This window comes from Amblyomma mixtum, chromosome 5 (assembly GCF_055824585.1).
Source record: "Amblyomma mixtum isolate Tamu chromosome 5, ASM5582458v1, whole genome shotgun sequence".
In the NCBI taxonomy this organism is placed as follows: domain Eukaryota; kingdom Metazoa; phylum Arthropoda; class Arachnida; order Ixodida; family Ixodidae; genus Amblyomma; species Amblyomma mixtum.
In genome coordinates, this window is record NC_143016.1 from 9,273,228 (window position 1) to 9,292,079 (window position 18,852).

Genomic DNA, 18,852 nt, shown 5'->3' on the forward strand with positions numbered 1-18,852 from the left:
CATAATATTACGGGGCACGCTCCGGCTATCAGTCTTCTCAAGCCTTACCTAGCGAAAATTAGGAAGCGCTTTGAACATACGTTAGTACATGCCGCTTGTGCGCTCATGCATACGTATGAGCTCAAACAACCACTATAGCTTCTCTATGGAACGCGTGAGTAAACTCTAAACGTCGAAGAGTTCTCCGTAATACTTTAGCCGCACCTGTACGCTATATATTGACGGGACCAAAGAGTCACTTCGAGTAAACCGGGAGTTCGAATTAAGCGACGCCGATGGCTGATATCTGCACTTGAAAGATTGCAGGTCTTAACGCATGTCATTAAATGTAGTACCAGCAGTATGTACCCTAGCGCAATTCGTATAGAGGAAGAGCCACTGGCTATGCTAACAGCCTACGTCGTACGTGTCATCGTACGTGCTCAAATGAAAGTGCGCTCTCCCGCTTTTATTCTCGCTTCTGAGGAATCGAGACACACTTGAGCAGCCCATGTCTCAAGCTGGATCTCCCCGGACAGAAACACACTTGCTCGTGTACAACAGCGCCTAATCCGAGCAATTTTTCAAGCCTTGCGCGAGCAGCGGCACGTCACGCACATCTCGCTGCATCTGCAGCGTCCGTCCTCTTGCGTGCCACGTGTCCGTATAGAGGCCCCAGTGTATGCGCCGTCATTCCAGGACCTTTCATCCGCCGTGCGGCTCCTCCGCGCAGCTTGCTGCTGCTGCTGCGTGGCGTGGCTGGCGTAGCTTACACAGCTCTCGCCGGTGCACGCCACTCGTTGCATCACGTGACCGGTGTGTGCCGATCAATCTCGCTTAGGCGGGCGTGCACGGACGATGGAGGCGGCAGCCACGTCCTTCCCGGTGGCAGCGAGGCCTCCTCGTCTTCCTCGGAGCGCGCTGTGTACCCCTCTCCCTCTCGTCTAGCTGCATCTCTCCTCCTCACTCGCGCGCTCTATTCGTTTTCCGTCGAGACGTGAGAAGTCGAGAAGGCACGTCGCAGTGAGCGCTGCCGATGGAGCGCGAACGCCCGCCCCGAGGGGAGGTCAACGCTGCTCTCCGAAATGCCGACACGCCTGCCTCTGCGGTGCGCGCACGTGTGTGTACAGTTGAGCAAATCATTGCAATTTGCCTTCCTCGCTCCATCGTCCACCTCTGTTTTCCCTTTTTGCTTCTCACTCGCCGAGATATGGCTTTCACTCGTTGCGGCCGTTTAATATTTCTCTTCCTCTCCGTCGTGCCGTGTTCGTGCGCGAATGTGCCGCTTCTAATGGCGTCCATTAAATGCAAATGCGCGCGCCTTGTTTGTCCAGCTGCGGTTGGAGCTCTATACCCCGCGCGTGTTCGTGCAAACACGCGCGATCCCCTGCCGGAGATGTGGAGATGAAAGGCAACCTTCAAGCTGGGAGCTCGCGTCCCGCCGAAAGCTCGGCGTTGCGAGGAGCTGTCTCGACGTCTGCGTAATGTGTATCGCAGGGCGTGTGCACTTTGCAGCGCGTGAAAGATGGCGGCTGAAAGTGACGGCTGCCGATATTGCGACGAACCGTGCTGTAATTGTTCTCAAGGAGATAAGCTGGAACCTTGTGCTACATTTTAGTCTACTAGTGTTGAGGTGAGCCGGGCCCCGGGCGAGACAGATTTTGAGCAAGGGATTGAGTGCGACTAACATTTGCCGCCGACGCGAGGTCCGAGCCCATCATCAGGTCTCAATTTCTCTCCAGCTGAGTCAGCTTAGAAAAGTTAAGCTGCGCTTTCTTTTTTAGTGGTTGCACTCACACCAGTGTTAATTGAAATTATCCAGTTGCGTGCGCAGCAAAACGTGAATGGCAATCTTTTCCTCATTACAGACATGCAGTGCAGTGAAGCTACAAGTGCCGGAAGCCTTTTCTGTATGCACACGGCTTACCGACGCCGCGCTCAGTAATTAAGACACTTGCTGTGCGAGGCAGCGCAGCCGGATTTCATGGCTGGAAAAGTACCTCGTTTGAAAGCTATAAATCTTTGACACCGCTTGTGCAAGTGCCCGGACTAAGCAGTTCCGCCAAGGTCTTCCACTGCTTGCTCGGTCAATCTTTGTTTCCTTCCGGCCGTGACCGGGAGTACTAATTGGCGGCCGGCACTGATGATTCTTATTCCGTCCTTAGCACAGAAGCAAGAAGATCGGACAGCGGAGAAAAACGCGCAGCTCCATTCACGGCGTCGTGCAGGTTCGCCGGGCGAGCAGCTTTGCGCGAAACGAACGCAGTATAATCAACCGCAACTGTGCATGAGCGTGGTACCGAGCTCTTCGCTGTGTAAGCCGTAATCTCAGCTGGTGTACGTACATACTCCTAGCTTGTGTCGTTGGGTTGGCTAGCTTGGATTATTTCTTAACCTTGCCCGTAGTGTGTAATTTGTGTCTACTCGTTAACGAAGAGAAAACGCAACGTATGTTGTCGGCCGCAATGTGTGTGCTTTGGTTGGCAGGCTTTGTCCATGCTGAAGAGTTGGTTGCGATCGAGTATGTCCATGTGTCAGGACTTTTGTTGACGTATCGGAGCAGCCAGTGTTTCGGTGCAAGAACCTGCATTACAAAGGGATAAAGTATGCACTCGCAAAATTAGGAAGGCGTATAGTTCTGATCTCTCCGTTTTCGCACGATCGCTACCGGCTACTTACAAGCTCGTCGATAAAACAGTCGCTCCTATGACGAAAAAAAAAAAAAAAGCCAACAGTCCTCTAAATCGAACAAGACATTCATCAAAAGGAAAATGGGTAGATGGTGGTGGGTGGGGATGCGGAAGTGCCGCTGCTAAATATATAGCTCCACACAAGTCCTTTGCAGTAGTCACGTCAGTCACTTTGCCTTCAGCCCACTGTAGACTCACCGCACGAGAAATATAGCCAGTGCGGTCGGCAAGTACCGTACACCGACCGCACCTTGATCCGGACCTTCTTCGGCGTGTCTTGGCTGGAAATCGCGGTCTCGCAGCTCGTCTTAAGCGGCGGTGTTTCTCAGCGCTCGATACGCGCTGGGTTTCTTTTCTGTTCAGGGCCGTGACCACAGCGTGTCCTTGCCGACCGCACGCTGAGCGCTCTCTGCCTCGCCGCTTCGAGCCAGCACGACCGTTGTTCTTACACAGGGCCGCATCGACGGGCTTCGAGGCGGCGTTTGCGGTCTAGACGGACCGTCTCCTTCCCCGTCTCGACGGCGGTGTCCCCCGATCGCGGAGACAGTTTGGGGTCGCGTCGGCCGCTCGCGCGCTTACAGACCGTCGGTCACGTCTTGCCGCGACGCGGCGGCCGTGTACCCCGCCTCTCTCTATAAGCGTGCAGCTTCGTAAAAGGTAGAACTTTTAATGGGCAGCCGCATGCACAATACAGCTGCTAGACAAACTGAACGGTCCTCGATTATCCGGAGCGCCTGCACTTGCCGAACGTTTGAACCGACGACGCGACGGCCAAGAACCATGGTCTGTTCTAATACGCGAAAAGCTCCGCGAATTCAGTCGGCGGCGATCACTGGCTGGCGCCTGCCGTCCTGCTCCCACGACGCTGCACGATTCTAGCGGGACCGAGTGCGTGTCGTCATCCCACGCGCTCTTCGCAGGCTGAGCTGACGCCCTGCGCTGCGTCTGCGCCGCCGCGGTGTCTCCAGTTGCACGAACTACTAGGACTACAGTGAACTAGTACACGCACGGTGTCGAGTCCGTGTTTCCGGACACGCTGCGGGGCAGTGGCCATCGCGGCTCGTTATCGAGCCACGCTGGACAACGACTGCCCGCCGCCGCCAAGCGCGTCATCTCTCCATCTGCTCGATGAGCGCGACGCCGCCGCTTTAGCTTGGTGACGCGTGACAGGGACGACACGGCGGTGCGTAGCGCGCGCGGTGTGAATTGATATGGCGTTGCACTTGCGCGCACACTGCGGAGATGATTCGATTACTGGATGTCAACCGGACGAGTTGCACCGCCGTTGTTTGCTTTGCTCGGCGACTGACGTGAGCGGTTGCATCAGCGCTCATCTTATAGGTAGACCCGATGCCAATGGTCATATTAAAGAATACCGACGGATGTATACAGCACGGCCCGCGGAGCAGTAAATTAAAATGTGCAGGAATGTAAAAGCCTCTGTATACAGGAGCACGTTACCGTGTTGTATATTATGAAGGCGCTTTTTATCAACTTATAACAGCGAAGCGTGGCAAAGTCGACTCGGTGATCATTGAGGTATAGTTAAGAAACTAAAGTTTTGCTCGCACCTCTTGAGAAGTGCGACTTGTTGTACCGTTGTCCGAACGAAGCTGATGCATTTCACACTGCCAGCGTTGGTAACTTCATTGACCTTCGTGTGGAAGAGTGCGTGACCATTACTGTGCTTCACAAGTAAACGATGTTCTGTAAGCTCCTGAGCATGAAGGCAAAAGCTTTCATTTCTGTTCGCGATCACCTCATTGAATGCATTACGTGGACTCGAGTGATGACACATTAGAGAGATTTAGCATACCGGAGACGTCTACGCTAGTATACATCTTCGCTACGCTAAACCTCTATTCTCTAGCCTGAGGGATCTCACGTGCTACTTATGTCTCTGTTGCACCAGCGTCCTCACCCTAGCCTTTCTTCGTTTTCCAGCACTGGCTTGACCCGAACAAGAAAATTCACAGACAAGTAAAAGGTGAGTCTTCATTCCTTATGCCTCGTTGTTTGTATGTGTGTGTGTGCATGCTCTTTTTGTGTGTTAGTTCGGCTATGCTCATTCAACCCTTCATCTAATATTGTGGGCTAAGCACAATCCGCGAAGGAGGGAATGGAGCCAAACAGGGAAAATATCGCCCTACGCTAGTGTTAGATTAATGTGCACGACATAAACAGTGTCGGCATGCGGTACACACAGAAAAAGAAAGGGGATAGAAACTCCGAGGGTGGAGACAGCAGAAGCACATTGCGCATACGAGAAGCAGTTAGCGGAGAGAATATAAGAGGCAAAGCATTCCAGTCAGCCTCGGCGCTTGTAGCGGTTGCTGATGGAGCAAGGAGACAACTGCACTAGTTTTTCGAATTTTAGATAAATTTCTGTATTTTTATATATTTTGAAATACAGAAAGATATTCTGTATTTGCTCGAATATTCTATATTTTTCTCTATAATTCAAGGAGGTTATAGCCGCCGCGGTGGCTCAGTGGCTATGGTGCTCGGCTGCTGTCCCAAAAGACGCGGGTTCGATCCCGGCCGCGGCGGCTGGAATTTCTTTGGAGGAGAAATTCTAGAGGCCCGTGTACTGTGCGATGTCAGTGCACGTTAAAGAACCCCAGGTGGTCGAAATTTCCGGAGCCCTCCACTACGGCGTCTCTCATAGCCTCAGTCGCTTTGGGACGTTAAACCCCATAAACCATAAACCATCAAGGAGGTTATACACGTCTTCGAAATAGTCACTGTTGTCGAATGTCGTCCGACGACAGGGTGGGGCGTAAAACACCGCATAAGAGGCAAGGACAATGTTCGGACTAACACAAGGAGTTAAGAATAAATGTTCCCGCCTGTGCCACAATGCCGAGAAATAGAAAAGAAAAACGACCGGGGTGGACAGAGGTTGGATGGAGAAGACACCACTGGTATTTGTCATGTTTGTTTAATTCCATGTATGATTGTCTTGTATGATTGTTTCTACGTACACATGGATGGCTGATATTAGATGTCCTGAAACCTTTCACCTGCTCACAAAGGGGATGCGCGCGTCCTGAAATTCTTTACATTTGTGGAAGTAACCTTTTTGTGCGCTCATTATGTCGATAACTGCAACCTTTCTTGCTTTGCTCTCCAGTCCATATTTCTGTCGCAGATGGGCTAGGCAGCCTGCTATGGGAAAGCATTAGGAGGGCCATGACTGCGAAAACAAATGTCTGGTATCGGTGTTGGCATCTGTTTAAAGCCTCCACCAGCCGTGGCTAGTGGCGTGGCAGGTGACGTTTAGGGCAAGTTCCTGCTCTCCACCTGCCGCCTGTAACACCGCCTATAGAACGAAACACCGGCTATAATGACACACCGGCTCTAATGAAACACCTGCAATAGCAACTTGGTAAGGACACTTCAGTGACAGATGATAGTTAGTGGGTTCTGTTGATGATAGTGGCTTAGTGGAGTTACAAATAGCGGTCCTGGTCGTCGTGGCGCACTCCAGGCCGCAGGACGATAGCTCAAAGTAAAAGAAGACAGAAGTGGACTGCTCTCACATTTCGTCCGCATCAGTCCAATTGATCGACACTCAATTTGTTGTGTACGGGCATCTTTGGATCCCATCCGAGTCGTAACTGCCGCCGCGGTGCGCGTTCTAACTCGCGACATCTAGTGCCCGCGGAGCCAGCATCTGCGTGCACTGAACCATACAGTGTCAATACGTGAGCCTGCTCGAACCGGCGCCTGCGTGGATTACATGCGTGGTAAGCTCGGTAGTGACGCTTTAACAGCTGAGGGACTGGACGTTTGGTCCACGCCCCTCCCTGAGTCCGTCAAACGCTGTCGGAGGCCGAAGAGCTTCTGACTAAACATGAGCAGACATGAACTAAACATGAACTAAACATGACTGGGCGGCACTCGTTCATATTCACGTTGCAGTATAGTTGCTGTCTCGGCCGTACACGTCGCAACAGCGTGCTGCTCTAGCTCGCTTCATATCTCCGCATAGTTTGGCTTATATCAAAAATGGAACTATTCCGGCTTGTGTATACGTGGCCACTGAAGGATGGTACAGGCCCCTTGACCCAATTCTTTCATTCGTTCCGCATTGGGTTCAATCCGTCTGTGTGATCTGCGGCTTCCAGACGCAAGGGCTCAGGGCTGTTCATACCTGCCGACTGCCACGTCTTACAGCGACCGAGGTGAAAATAAATAAAAGAAAAAGGAAAGAAACGATACCGAACGCATTTCTATTACAGGTTCGTCGCTCCCACTGCGCCTGCGTCTTCAATCGCTGAGCGAAGCCCGCACGAAAACGTCGTTTGAGTTCGCCAGCGACATGCTCGCCGTGCCCTTATCGCGCTGGTGTATCGGCGCAGAGGATCACGCCTTCTCGTTTCCATCTTCACTCATTCACCGAGCCCCGATCGACGCAGTGTCTGCCTTTTCTCAAGGCTCACTGCACGAGGAGCACTGCGCTGGGTTCCCGAATCGACCGCGCCACGGGCCTCTGGATGGATGCGAGGCGCGGTCGTGAGCAGAGGCGTTATCCCGCAGATCTGCCGAAGCGCGCTCGCCTCTCTTGTGGTGCTGCCCCAGAGATGCGTGGACACAACCGTTCGTTTCCGATGTCTGCGGGGAAGAGGGCCTCCGAGACGCCCACAGTACTGTCGCCTAACCTTCACGGAGAGAGGCGCGCAGACAAAAACAGACGCCTGCTGTTGATAGAGGTGTAATGGTACGGAGGCTGGCTACATTATATATTCTACGCGCACCGCGCTTGCCCCGCCTATCCGTTATCTCCACCGTGGCCCGCGAGTGCGGGGAGCGATAAGACGATGCGAGAGGAACGCTCGTGGCGCATCGCTGAGAGCGTCCAGGGGACTTCGGTGCGCCCGAAATGGACCGCCCGTGATCGCGTGCTGGGCACGCCTTTGCTCTGCATTGATGCGCGTGGTACGGACGACTCTTGAGGAGCATTCCGTGCCTACATTGCATTCCTCTGCTCCACTCCCACATGCGCGCAGTATCGATATGCGCGTCCGATTGTGAGGCACACACGCAGCCTTATTGTGTGCCACGGACCCTGCGGATTCTTACGGCGCACGTCCACTACAACTGATCGGTGAAGAGCAGGCGCTTTCGTTGCACATGTACCCTTTACTTATACTGTCCTTGCCAGCTGCTATATGCTAATCGTGGGTGGCTAGGCCAGTTTTAATTCTTTAAATTGCTCACCGAACCTCTGCCTATTAAAACCTCGCTTTGCAGAAAGGGTATTTCTGTCTTCTCTGTAATAACTATCCCTTGTGCGACGTAGCGGAGACCGCCGAAAATGTTTTAGTATATGCAAAGGTGCAAGTTTGCTTTGCAGCGTCCTGCAAAGGACACTGAAGAATGATTTTAGCTCCCACAGCGTGCGTCGTTGCACGCAAATTTTTTGTTACGGCACGAAGTCCGCTGACGGACTGTTTTTCGCCTGTACTACGGATATTCTACGAGACTTCACGAGTCGCCAAATCATCTGAGGTCCAGGAGAGGTGAAAAGGAACGGTTCCAAACCGAAAGGAACGACCACGGAAAGAAACTACGGTCGAGCAAGCACGGACAAACGAGTGCCCTGTCGCGGCTAGCCGGACAGGCGCGCCGTGCACGTTCCTTCGTGGCCGGACCGGATGAATGACCAACGACGCTGTCGCCGCGCCCCAATGCGGCTGCTGTCCCCGTCCTCGTCACGCTGGCCTGGCCACGGCCTTTCGTTTTCGGAGCTGCAGAGGGGAGTCCACGCGCGCATTCGTTCCGTGTCGTTGTCTTTGCGTGAGAAAAACGCAGGCGCCGAGCTCGTTAGCGTATCAAAGCTCGAGAGAGTTTCATAGACCCGGCTTGTTGGGACTTCGCTCCTCATTAGTGAATTCGGCGGCTTGTCCTCCGCGACTGGTCATTCCTTCATAAACGGATGTACGACAGTTCCTTACGACGCGGGGCTCCGTGGAGGCACTTGACCTTTGGACAGCATTGACGCATTTCCCCTTGAGTTGGTGTTATTCGTCCATCAGATGATTGAAACGCATTCGTCTTGGCCAACTTTGCAAATGGACTTCCGTTCTTGAGCACACTGCGCCGCCGGCCGTAACGGCGTCTCGTGGTCAGAGAAACGTGCCGAGGAGCCGTTCTTTCGCGTTTGGCCACGGAGTACTCGTTTCTCGCAAAAACTCCACTCAGACGACGCGAACTATTAATCTGGTTTACTTTCCAATAGAAAAAAAAAGAAAATCTCTTCCTAGGTGCTAATTCTCACAAATTTTATAGGTTTCTTTTCTTTTTCTAATGTTTCGAGTTCACTGAGTTGGAGCTCTAGCGAAAGTTTCATGTGGAGGGGTATGTAACTCCTGACTACGTTCACAAAACCTGACGGACGATCTAGTGTGGTTAGGCCGGATGCGAATTAGGCGCGCTAGAATTTCGGTTTTCTCTCTCTCATTGGCCGTTCTCCACTTTACATTCGTAGATCCCTGGGAGTCCTCGCACCCGTACTGCTGCTGGCCGTAAAGCCCGACTCGGCAGTCTGGGTCACATCGGCGTTTGCCGTTCTTCGTATACGTGCCCTGCGGCGTAAGCAATAGTTGATTTCAGGTCGCTGTTGCCAAAACTACACTCGGTGACCATTTGCATTCGCCAAAGCTTGTGATTCGCTCTTCACAACAACCGCAATCACAGATCCAACCCGGCGGACTCGCTAGGCCTAGTCGTCGCGGAAGGGAAGGGAGCCGTCGTCGACTGAAATTAATTTGGCAAGCGCTTATCGCTGGTGAGTGTTCAGGTGTGCACATGTGAAATGTAGCCGTTCGTATCGCTCATTTAGAAGCGCGAACATATTCACACGGCCGCCTCATCATCGTGCTTTCGCTCAGCCGCCGACAAGGCTGACCGTCCGCCGATCGGATTCGTCGGTGTCGTTGGCCTGACAAATCTGTCCCATTACAATGATATTATAGTAAACTAGATATTTCACTATAATGACATGCTGCTGTTGAGCGTGATATATAGTGTCGTTGTCGGACTAGTGTGACCGCCGCCGTCGTCGTCGTTCTACACTGAAAACGAGCTGAGGCTTTCGAATGCGTTTGGAAAGTGTCGTGTAGCACCGCGGGAGTCCGTCGAGTCCGAATGTCATTCCAATTCTCGAATGTCATTCGACTCGGATGTCATTCGAACGTTGCCGTGTAGCACAGGTATTACTGTTCCTGAGCAACCTTTCGCGACTAATCATTATTCAGTCTGCCACCTGCCATGGTGGGCAGTTCGTTCACCATCCGGTGGACAGGTTGTGATGAGAGGAGGGCCTTCGAAGAAATTGAGAGCGTTTCATATCATTCTGTACGGAGCGCTGCTGGCCTGACAGCTTTAGGGTGCCTCGATGCCACGGCGCTGGCATCGAGGCACCCTAGACAGCTTCACTAGGAACACTCTAGTAGGAGCATTTATCGACTCGGTCTCACAGCCCCTTTATGTCTACAAAAAGGTTCGCGCAGTGGGTACTTTGCCACAGACAAAAAATGTATCGATCTTTTGTGTATCAGAAATACTCTGAGGAGCGCCACATGACGACAAACAATGTACCGTTGGTTTCGCTCAGCTGAGGTTTCTAGCTTTTTTTTGCTTACATCGGATGACTTTCGCTAAACGCATGAAGAAAAGAAGAAAATAAGACTAAGTAACAGGTTTATAATTAGGCCGCGGTTTCTTTCAAATGACCTTGGTGAGATATACAGAGTGAAAACAACACATTCCTTTCATGTTGTTGCAGCAATGAGCGTAGCGCGTTGCGCATTCGTGTGCCCAGCCCGCCACAGGCGCTATCGCTGAAGACCGCCGGGCTCGTTCGTTTCACAATTTCGGAATCTAGCCCGTTGTCCAACACAAAAGGGCCCGCGCCGAGGGTCAAAGGACAGCGGCCCACAGTCATTCAAAGCGTGGCTTCGAGCGTCGTCAATGGTAGCGCGCGCAGGTAATCACGCGGAGCCGAGCTATGGCTGGGTTCCGCCGCAGCCGACTGCTGATGGTGACCCAGGGGCCGATTGTCGTCGTCACGGCGGCCACGCCGGGTCGACGACGTTTCTCTTTCGTCACGCCGGCGTGACGAGAGGGTGTCTCTCCCGAGGGAACCGGAGAGGGGCACCGTCTGATCCCGCGGGGACTCGCGGATGCCGCGGTCATCCGCCTTCGCCTCCAAACGCGCGTGCGAAGGCGCCCTCACGGAGCTCAGCACCAGGCACCGTTGTCTGGGCAGTGTTCGGGGACTGTGTCCGCGGTAAGACGGACGGTCGGTCGTTCGGCGCGCAGCCGTTGACCCCGATTCACGCAATGCTCGGGTAATCGATGGCCGACGGCCGATGCTCTCGCGGCGGCGACCGCGAGAGCACGCGTTCGACCGTGAACGAGGAACGGGACGGCGGCGCGCCTTTCCCGCGTCGCAGCGGCTACCGAGGCGGCTCTTCGTGCCGCTCGGGTTTGCGTGCCCCGCGTCTGCCGCATGCACAGCACGCGTCGACTGCCACGCCCGCCTTGTCGGCGCGGGCGGATCCTGTCTTCCTGGCACCTGTGGCGTGTGCTCGCCTTGGCAGGTTATTTGTGCTTTGTGCTCGCGTTTATTCGAGCCACTTCAGTGTAACGTGCAGTTGGACCGGCAGCACTGGAAACAGGATTGCCGAGAGTTCCTGCTTTTTACGGCGATAGCTGTACAGCTGTATAGAGCTACACACAATATAACTGTTATATTATTATTATATGCCGCGGCGCTTTTTTGCTTGAAAACCTGTCCCTCACTTTTAGATTCTGGTTCCGGACTGGACTGGATTGTATTGGATTGGATTTGGTGGCATCACCATTTGTAACCAAAATGTTGATTTGTAACAGACGGGCATAACGTAGTGAAAGTTGTAGCGGGGCCCCTGGCTTCGAAAGCTGATCGATCCTCGCAAGATTACGGCGCCTGTTGGCATTCAGAGTTGCCACAAAAGATCCTCTGCCGCCCGCCAAATCTGAGAATGATCAGGGTCTATATATCTGACGAGGCAGCCAAGATTTTGACTTGTTTCAGATGACATGTGCATGCCCTCCGTGCCCGAATGCGAATAATCACGTGTGCGCGGTCTTACCCGTTGCAGGCATGCAGACTTTCACGTTCTACTTCGGCGTCAAGTTCTACACTCCGGATCCTTGCAAGCTGCTGGAGGAGATCACGAGGTGAGTGCGCGTGCCTGGATTGTTTATGCAAGCGGCAAAGGCAGGTTCAGTGCCTTACGGTCAGGTTGCACACAAAAACACTTTGGGACCACGCAGTTCTTTGGAGAGAATTTATTGTAGGGATCGAATCATACCAAAGACGGGATTGCCAGATGGCGGTGATCGTGTTCCTCTCGTAAAGCAGGCCATTTTGTTCACATTGTTTTGCACTACTTTCAGCTTGGCGTCTATATGTGAACACGTGGTCTGTACGTAATGTATCTGCGTCTTTGCCAGCGTGCAAATATTTGTACCGCAGCTGCAGTGACATTGACAAAACTAGCAAGACATCCTTCAGCCATATTAAGCAGCTATAGGTGCTCCTCTGCGTCTGCCTAGTGTGAGATGTGCTCGATACGTTTGGAAGTGGACGAAGGATTCTTGTACCCTACAAGACCACGTACTTGCTGCTCCGTACGATTCTGCAGCAAGACCTAAAAAAAGCGCCTGGCGCTAGGCAACAAGGATTCGGCCATTTTTACTGGCTGATGGGCCTATCGGCAAGGCATCCTCGTCAAGGGCGTCCGCAGAATTTTTTGCAGGGGGGGGCTCCATTGGTTCTTGACGCCGGAGGGGCGGGGGGCTATGTTCGTAGGAAAAACGCACTATTTGCGGAGTAAATTCATTTATATATATATAAATAAAAAAGAAGGGAAATACACACATGAAAGAAAAATTATAAACAGCAAATTAAAGCGTGGCTAGGAGAGATATATTGGAGTTTATCAAGGGAGAAACAATTAAAATTACTAAAAAATGCAAAAAGGTACTGTCACTTCGTGCAGAAGAGTGCTCAGTCTTGCTGCATACGGGTTCTCGACTCACCCGGATTGATGACCAGCACACAGCACAATATGTTCACAAACACGCAACTACAGTCACTCAGTCAGTCTTCCTTGAACAGCAACTGTAGGCGCCTCGAATTTTTCTGGGCGAATTGCGTAATTACACGGGTGATAAATTCATTTCCGTGCTTCATTACACGCTCTCGGTGCACACTCATCATACACATTGATTGGGAAAACGGTTGAACGCGTACTTTGAAAACAAAAGATGACTATATATACAACGAAAACTTATTTACAAGATAAATGCACGCTCGCCGCTTCAAACACCTCGCTCCATCTTGATCGCGCATCCGCACAGTCGAGCAACCGCACACACACTGCTCGCCGCTCGTCGTTTTCTCGTCCGCTGTCGTGGTTGTTCTCACCTTCGTTGACAACCGGCCACTAAAGACACCGAAGCACGAACACAGAGGCGCGCACACGTGCAAGGGCTTACTTGCCGCAATATCCCCGAATGCGCACTCTTGGGGTGAAAGGAACGCCGCGCGAGACTTCCGAGGGGAATGGACACTCGCCACTCCGGTCGGAAAATTTGTTTTTATTTATTTATTTATTTATAAATACTGCTGTCTCTGAGGAGAGACATAGCAGGAGTGGGTGAATACATGAGTAAAAACAAATAACATGGGTAGCATAGAAATAGATAACACAGAAATATTAAAAACAGATCAACGGGTCAAATTGTCAGGCAACTGAACAACAAAATCTTCAATTGGCAATGAACGAAGTGAGCCGTCCAATCCATTCCAAATTTCAACGGTTAGAGGGAAAAAAGAAAATTTAAAACAATCTATATGCGGTTTGAAGGGAACAATGTTTAATGGGTGGTTCCGTCGGGTTGCACGTGCGCTTGATGACACAAATGTGAAGGGTGCCTGAATGCCAGATGATGTGTGAACGATCTTGTGCAGCATAATGATGCGTTCACGTGTGCGCCTATGTTCTAATGTTTGTAAAGATAAACTGTGCATATGGGAAGAAGGTGAAAACTTGCGATCATACCGGCTGAAGATGAATCTTATTGCTTTTTTTTTGAACTGATTCTAAACGGTCAATGTCGCGCGCGTAATGAGGGGACCAGACAATTGAGGCGTACTCCAGGATGGGTCGAACTAGTGATTTGTAAGCAGTTAATTTACATTCCTTCGTGGCATTTTTTAAGGTTCGTTTGAGATAACCAAGTTTGCGAAGTGCTTTCCCAGATATGTTATTTATGTGAGCATTCCATTTTAAGTTATGCGAAAATATAACGCCCAGATATCTGAACTTTATGGGGTTCAGAGCCCCAAAACGACTCAGGCTATGAGGGACGGAGTAGTACAGAGTTCCGGATAACGTCGACCACCTGGGTCTCTTTACCATGCACTGACATCGCACAGTACATGGGCGCTGTTGGGATTTGAGGCCCAGCCAGAGGTGACAGGCGAGCCAGGCAGGCGCCATCGGGCTGCGTTGACCAAAGGCGCCGGTTTTCGAAGAAGACGCAAGGAACGCTGGTGTGGGGGCGCCTCTGGAGACTGCGTCGCCGTGAACAAAAGCAGCTAATCCCCTTTGCCGAAGATTCTGAAAGCGGCGCTTCTACCGAACTGCGCTCTCCCGTGGATCCGGCGGCGGCGCCAACTCATCGCCCGCTTGCCCCTGAGCAGCCCGACAAAGCGGGGGTGGACATGGCTGATTTGTCCTTCCCTCCTGAAGAGTTCATCGGTGGCCGGCGTAACGAAGGCGAGAACAAGATGCCCTGTGCCCTGTCTGCCTCCGTGTCGCATCTGTCTAGAGATCAAAGAAACAGACACCCATCTCAAGGCGGCTCGAAACACATGCTAGCCGGTGCCGCTGCATGTCTGCAACAAGTCGCCCTTTTGTAGAGCTAACGATGGCTTGGTTTGAAAACGGCGGGACGGCGCGCGCCCGGACGCGGCATTTCGCAGATGTGACCCAAAGCGTGGAAGCGGGGCTGCTTTTACCCTTTTGGCTGAGCGCACCACCGCCCCTGGCGTGCGGCCATCACCCACGGTTCGAGTGAGTGATTTTCCAGGGGGGTGCAGCCGCCCCCCCTTGCCCCCCCCCCTCCGGACGCCCATGATCCTCGTGTGTTGCGAGCCCTCGCCCGCCTATGCATGTCAACAGGAGGAGGTCAAGCCGGCGCCGGCTATCTTAATCATGGGCGCGGACAGGTGTTTGGCAAATGCGATGACTCTTTTTTTTTTTTTTCTGCATGGTGCTTACACTTGGTCGCGGTTAAAACCCAGAAAAACAACACGCTGCTCATGGGACTCTGGTTGATAAATAAGCAAATGGTTTACAATGACCAAGAAAGATACAAAAAAGAGCTGGTTCGAGTACGCGCCCTAAATGGCACTAACACCGCTCAGCAAGCCGGTATTTTTTCGCATTTCTCATTAATCGAAACATGGCCGCCGCGGACGCGATTTTGCCACGCGTCCTTATGCTTAGTTGCCGAATACCACAATATACGTAGGGTTATTCGTTGTCGGGTTTTATATTTTTTCAAATTCGGGGGGTAAAAATCGGGCGTTATTTTTCGGCTTGATAATAGGGGAGAAATCGGGTTTTTTGTGGAAAATCTCCGAAATTCGGGTTTTATCGGGTTAAATTTGCAAACTAATAATTTATTCCATTTGCTCTAACGGGTGGGTAACAATTAGGGCTATATTTTGGGCTACTTTCAAGAAAGTATTGAAAAATTTGGCGTTTCTTTGGTAATTAATTATTACTCGCAGTGAGAGGCAACTGTCAGTTTTGAGAAAAGAAACATTTTATTCATGAGGGCTGGTCATCCACGTTCTACACGTCCTTATTAACATACATAATCATCTGCATGCGCAACATCTCGGTTTCCATCCGAGACCTGTCTGGCTTCTGCAGGTATACCATAGCTGAGAGAACGTTCTCTCAATGTCACAGCTGCCATTAGCTAGCACAAGAATGACAACGCTGCATTTGCTAGCCTGGGGTAACGCACAGTTGCGTCGTTCCAATAGTCCATCACTTCAACACCTTCATTTGTGGGGCTTGCTTCCAGCAAGTAGTGGTTAAACTCCTCGCGAAGCGAGCCTACATCGTCCATCACGGAAATAAAGAGAGGTCGGTATAGTCATCAAACGATCTGACTCAGCAGCCGCTTCTGGAACAGCTCGAGTACGGCTCCCAGTTTCCACAATGTCAACTGCTTTTCTTTGTCTGAGACTGGAGGCACAACAATTCCGTGGGCACAATTGTTTCAGAAATCGGGAAAAATCGTGTTTTACCCGATATTTTAGGAACACGTTCGGGGTGCAAAAATCGGGTAAAATCGGGTTTTACCCGAAAACGAACAACCCTAAATATACGCTGGCAAGCTCAGATATCAAAAGCCTTCGCAGAATTGCTGTACTCGCTTTCATCGGTTAAGCTTTCTTTTCACGTGTTGCGCAAACGATGCGCCATGTGCCATCTTACCATGGGAAATGGCGATAGACGTTGGCTTCACTCTCCTGGCGCATCTTCCAATGTTGGGACGCTCGGTTGCGGAGCCCGAAAACGCTCGTTCGATCCCGGCCGCGGAAACGTTTCCATGGAGATGAATTGCGAGACAGTAGCGTGCTGGGTGGTGTCAGATGCACGCCAAAGAAGTCGAAATTGTTCCGGAACCCTACACCACGGTATCCCCTTCTCTCTCTCCCTTCTTTCACTCCGTCCTTCATCCATTCACTCACGGTGCGGTTGAGGTGTCACCTAGAATTGAGACAGTTACAGGGCCACTTCCTTTTCTGAAAACCAATTTTCCAATTCTTATTTTATGCTTTATGGTTTAATAGGTGTTTAACATTCCAAAGCGACTCAGGCTACGAGATGAGGGACGCCGTAGTGAAGGGCTCCGGAAATTTCTACCATCTGGGGTTCTTTAACGTGCACTGACATCGCACAGTACACGGGCCCCTAGAACTTCGCCTCCATCGAATTCAGCCGCCGCGGCAGGGATAGAACCCGCGTCTTTCGGGTCAGCAGCCAAGCGCCATAACCACTGGGCCACCGCGGCTTTCATTCGTTTGTTGTGCGCAGCGACAAAGATATGCGTACTAGACCAAGCGTTTGTAATCTGAATGAATTCCTCTTAATGCGTGAGCATTAGAACGGCCATGCGAACGAAAGCCCGGCGTCCGTCGGGCACTGATACAGTGGAGTGGAGAGGAGGAAACGAGGAGGCGGTAGAGGTTCCGTGACGTCACGAAGAAGGAAGCGCGCAGATCGCAAAGGTGCGCTACGGGTTGGGGGAGGAGGAGTCAAAGAACTGGAAAAATTGGAATTGAATTCGGTTTGGAATTGAAATTGGAATATGAATTTTAACCGGAATTAAAAGAAATGGAATTGTAAGAATTATAATTGCAGTAAAAAAAATTCAAAAATATGGAATAAGTAATTTGTCGTAGCAAAACTTAAATTGACATTCCTAAGAGTGAATTCGGTTCGTCAACACAAATTGCTCACAATATTGGCAGTGGCTTAGCTCGGCTATGCCAGGATATATGTAGGGAAAGCAGGACTCCGGTCTCTCATCTGGCTGCTGTCGCTGCTGCTAGCGGTCGAGACATCGGACGTTAAACGTGCCCATCTCGCGTTGGCATATTCACGGCGTTTAGCTAGTCGCTCGGCGCGCTGTTGCTCTGTTTCCTGGGCGATTCATTTCCTCTTCATCTCGTTCCGATGTCGATTCCAGGCTCTCCTTCTGCTTAGTAGACTTGTCGCCGTCCATACTGCCGCCTCAACTGTGGTTGCGGGGCACGCGAACTCTCCTTTTCAATTCTCTGACATGTTATCAGGCATGCGACACAGCTGGCGAAGCGAGCGGAGGCGAGCGCAACGACGAGGCATGCGGTGTGACGTCATACCAAACGTCGGCAGCGGCTCCGCGGCGAGACGCGCGGTGTGACGTCATGCCAGATGGCGCGGCGAGCGCGCGGTGTCCGCCAGCTGCGGCGGTTGCTAGGCAACGGCTCAAGGTCGGTCTCTGTGCCTCCTCGTAGAACCGCCACAGCGAAATCGCAAGTTCGTGGCTAATGTTGCTTTCGCTACAAAATCAGAGCCCATATGCTAACGCACTGCTCTCCTCATCAATCTTATTGATCGTCCGCGTTTATCGGAATAAGGATGAATCGGTTGCTTAGTTATTGGGAGTAGGAGGAGGGGCAGGATGATTACATTCAGTGGCAACGTCAGGGCACCAGGCGAAGCTGTCCTTTACTTCTGAGCCGTCGGGCACTTTCATTGGGTGCTGAGTCGCCTGCAATGCCTTGAAAGAAACAGCGTTCACTAAGCGCGTTCAGAGTGGCCTCAGAAAGGAACACATAAAAAGGGAAGTTAACCGAGGAACGGTTGTCGAAAATTCTGCTGGACACCGCGCGAGCTGTCTTTTTACCGCAGGCCTCGCGCAGCGTTTCGTGCAGCTCGCGCGAGTACGGTGCGTGCGTTGCTTGACGACTGCTTTGCGTGGAGCCGCCCGCGGCGATCGTGCCGCTTCGATTTCGCGTGAAAAGAAAAGAGCACGCGAAAGCACACATTGTCCGCCTTTGTTGCCGCAACGCGGCCGCCTATAAAGACGCCATTGAGTGCGGTATATATACCCGGCTGTGCTTGTCGTCCCGCGGCGGTGGTCTGTGCGCCTCCAGGGCCCCGCGTCCACTGACACGTGTGGTCCGGCATCCACTCCGACGCCACACAAAACGCCTGAAGTGCTTTCTCTAATGACGCCCGCTAAACAGCGCTGTTCTTTTATTGAGGCGGCAGTTTGCTCTTTTCGTGACTTGAAATTCACGTGTAGCTCTCCGAAAGGCGAACCTATATGGCCTCTTTAAAGCATCGTCAGGAGTCGAGTACATGAAGACTGGAACTTGTGTGGAAACTGAGTGCACGTTTTTAGTCCATCGATCATTTGGGCAGACAATGACCTCTTTGACTAGAAACAGCACAGGTGCGGTCGGGAAAAAGAAAGAGTACAGGAAGCTGGCCCGTCTTTTAGGGCCTTTAACCTTTGATGGTTGGCGGTTGATTGAAGACTGAATACCGAA

General features: G+C 51.9%; 1 protein-coding gene across 6 annotated transcripts in view; it reads left to right on the forward strand.

Annotated features, from left to right (window-relative positions):
• LOC149341289 (band 4.1-like protein 4) overlaps positions 1-18,852 on the forward strand; it is a 91,388-nt gene that overhangs the window by 44,055 nt on the left and 28,481 nt on the right. For all 6 annotated transcript variants that reach the window (XM_089543314.1, XM_089543315.1, XM_089543310.1 and 3 more), the window contains exons 3-4: positions 4,614-4,656; positions 11,822-11,900. In XM_089543314.1, coding sequence (XP_089399440.1) covers positions 4,614-4,656; positions 11,822-11,900 — 122 coding nt within the window. The remainder of the gene's footprint in view (positions 1-4,613; positions 4,657-11,821; positions 11,901-18,852) is intronic.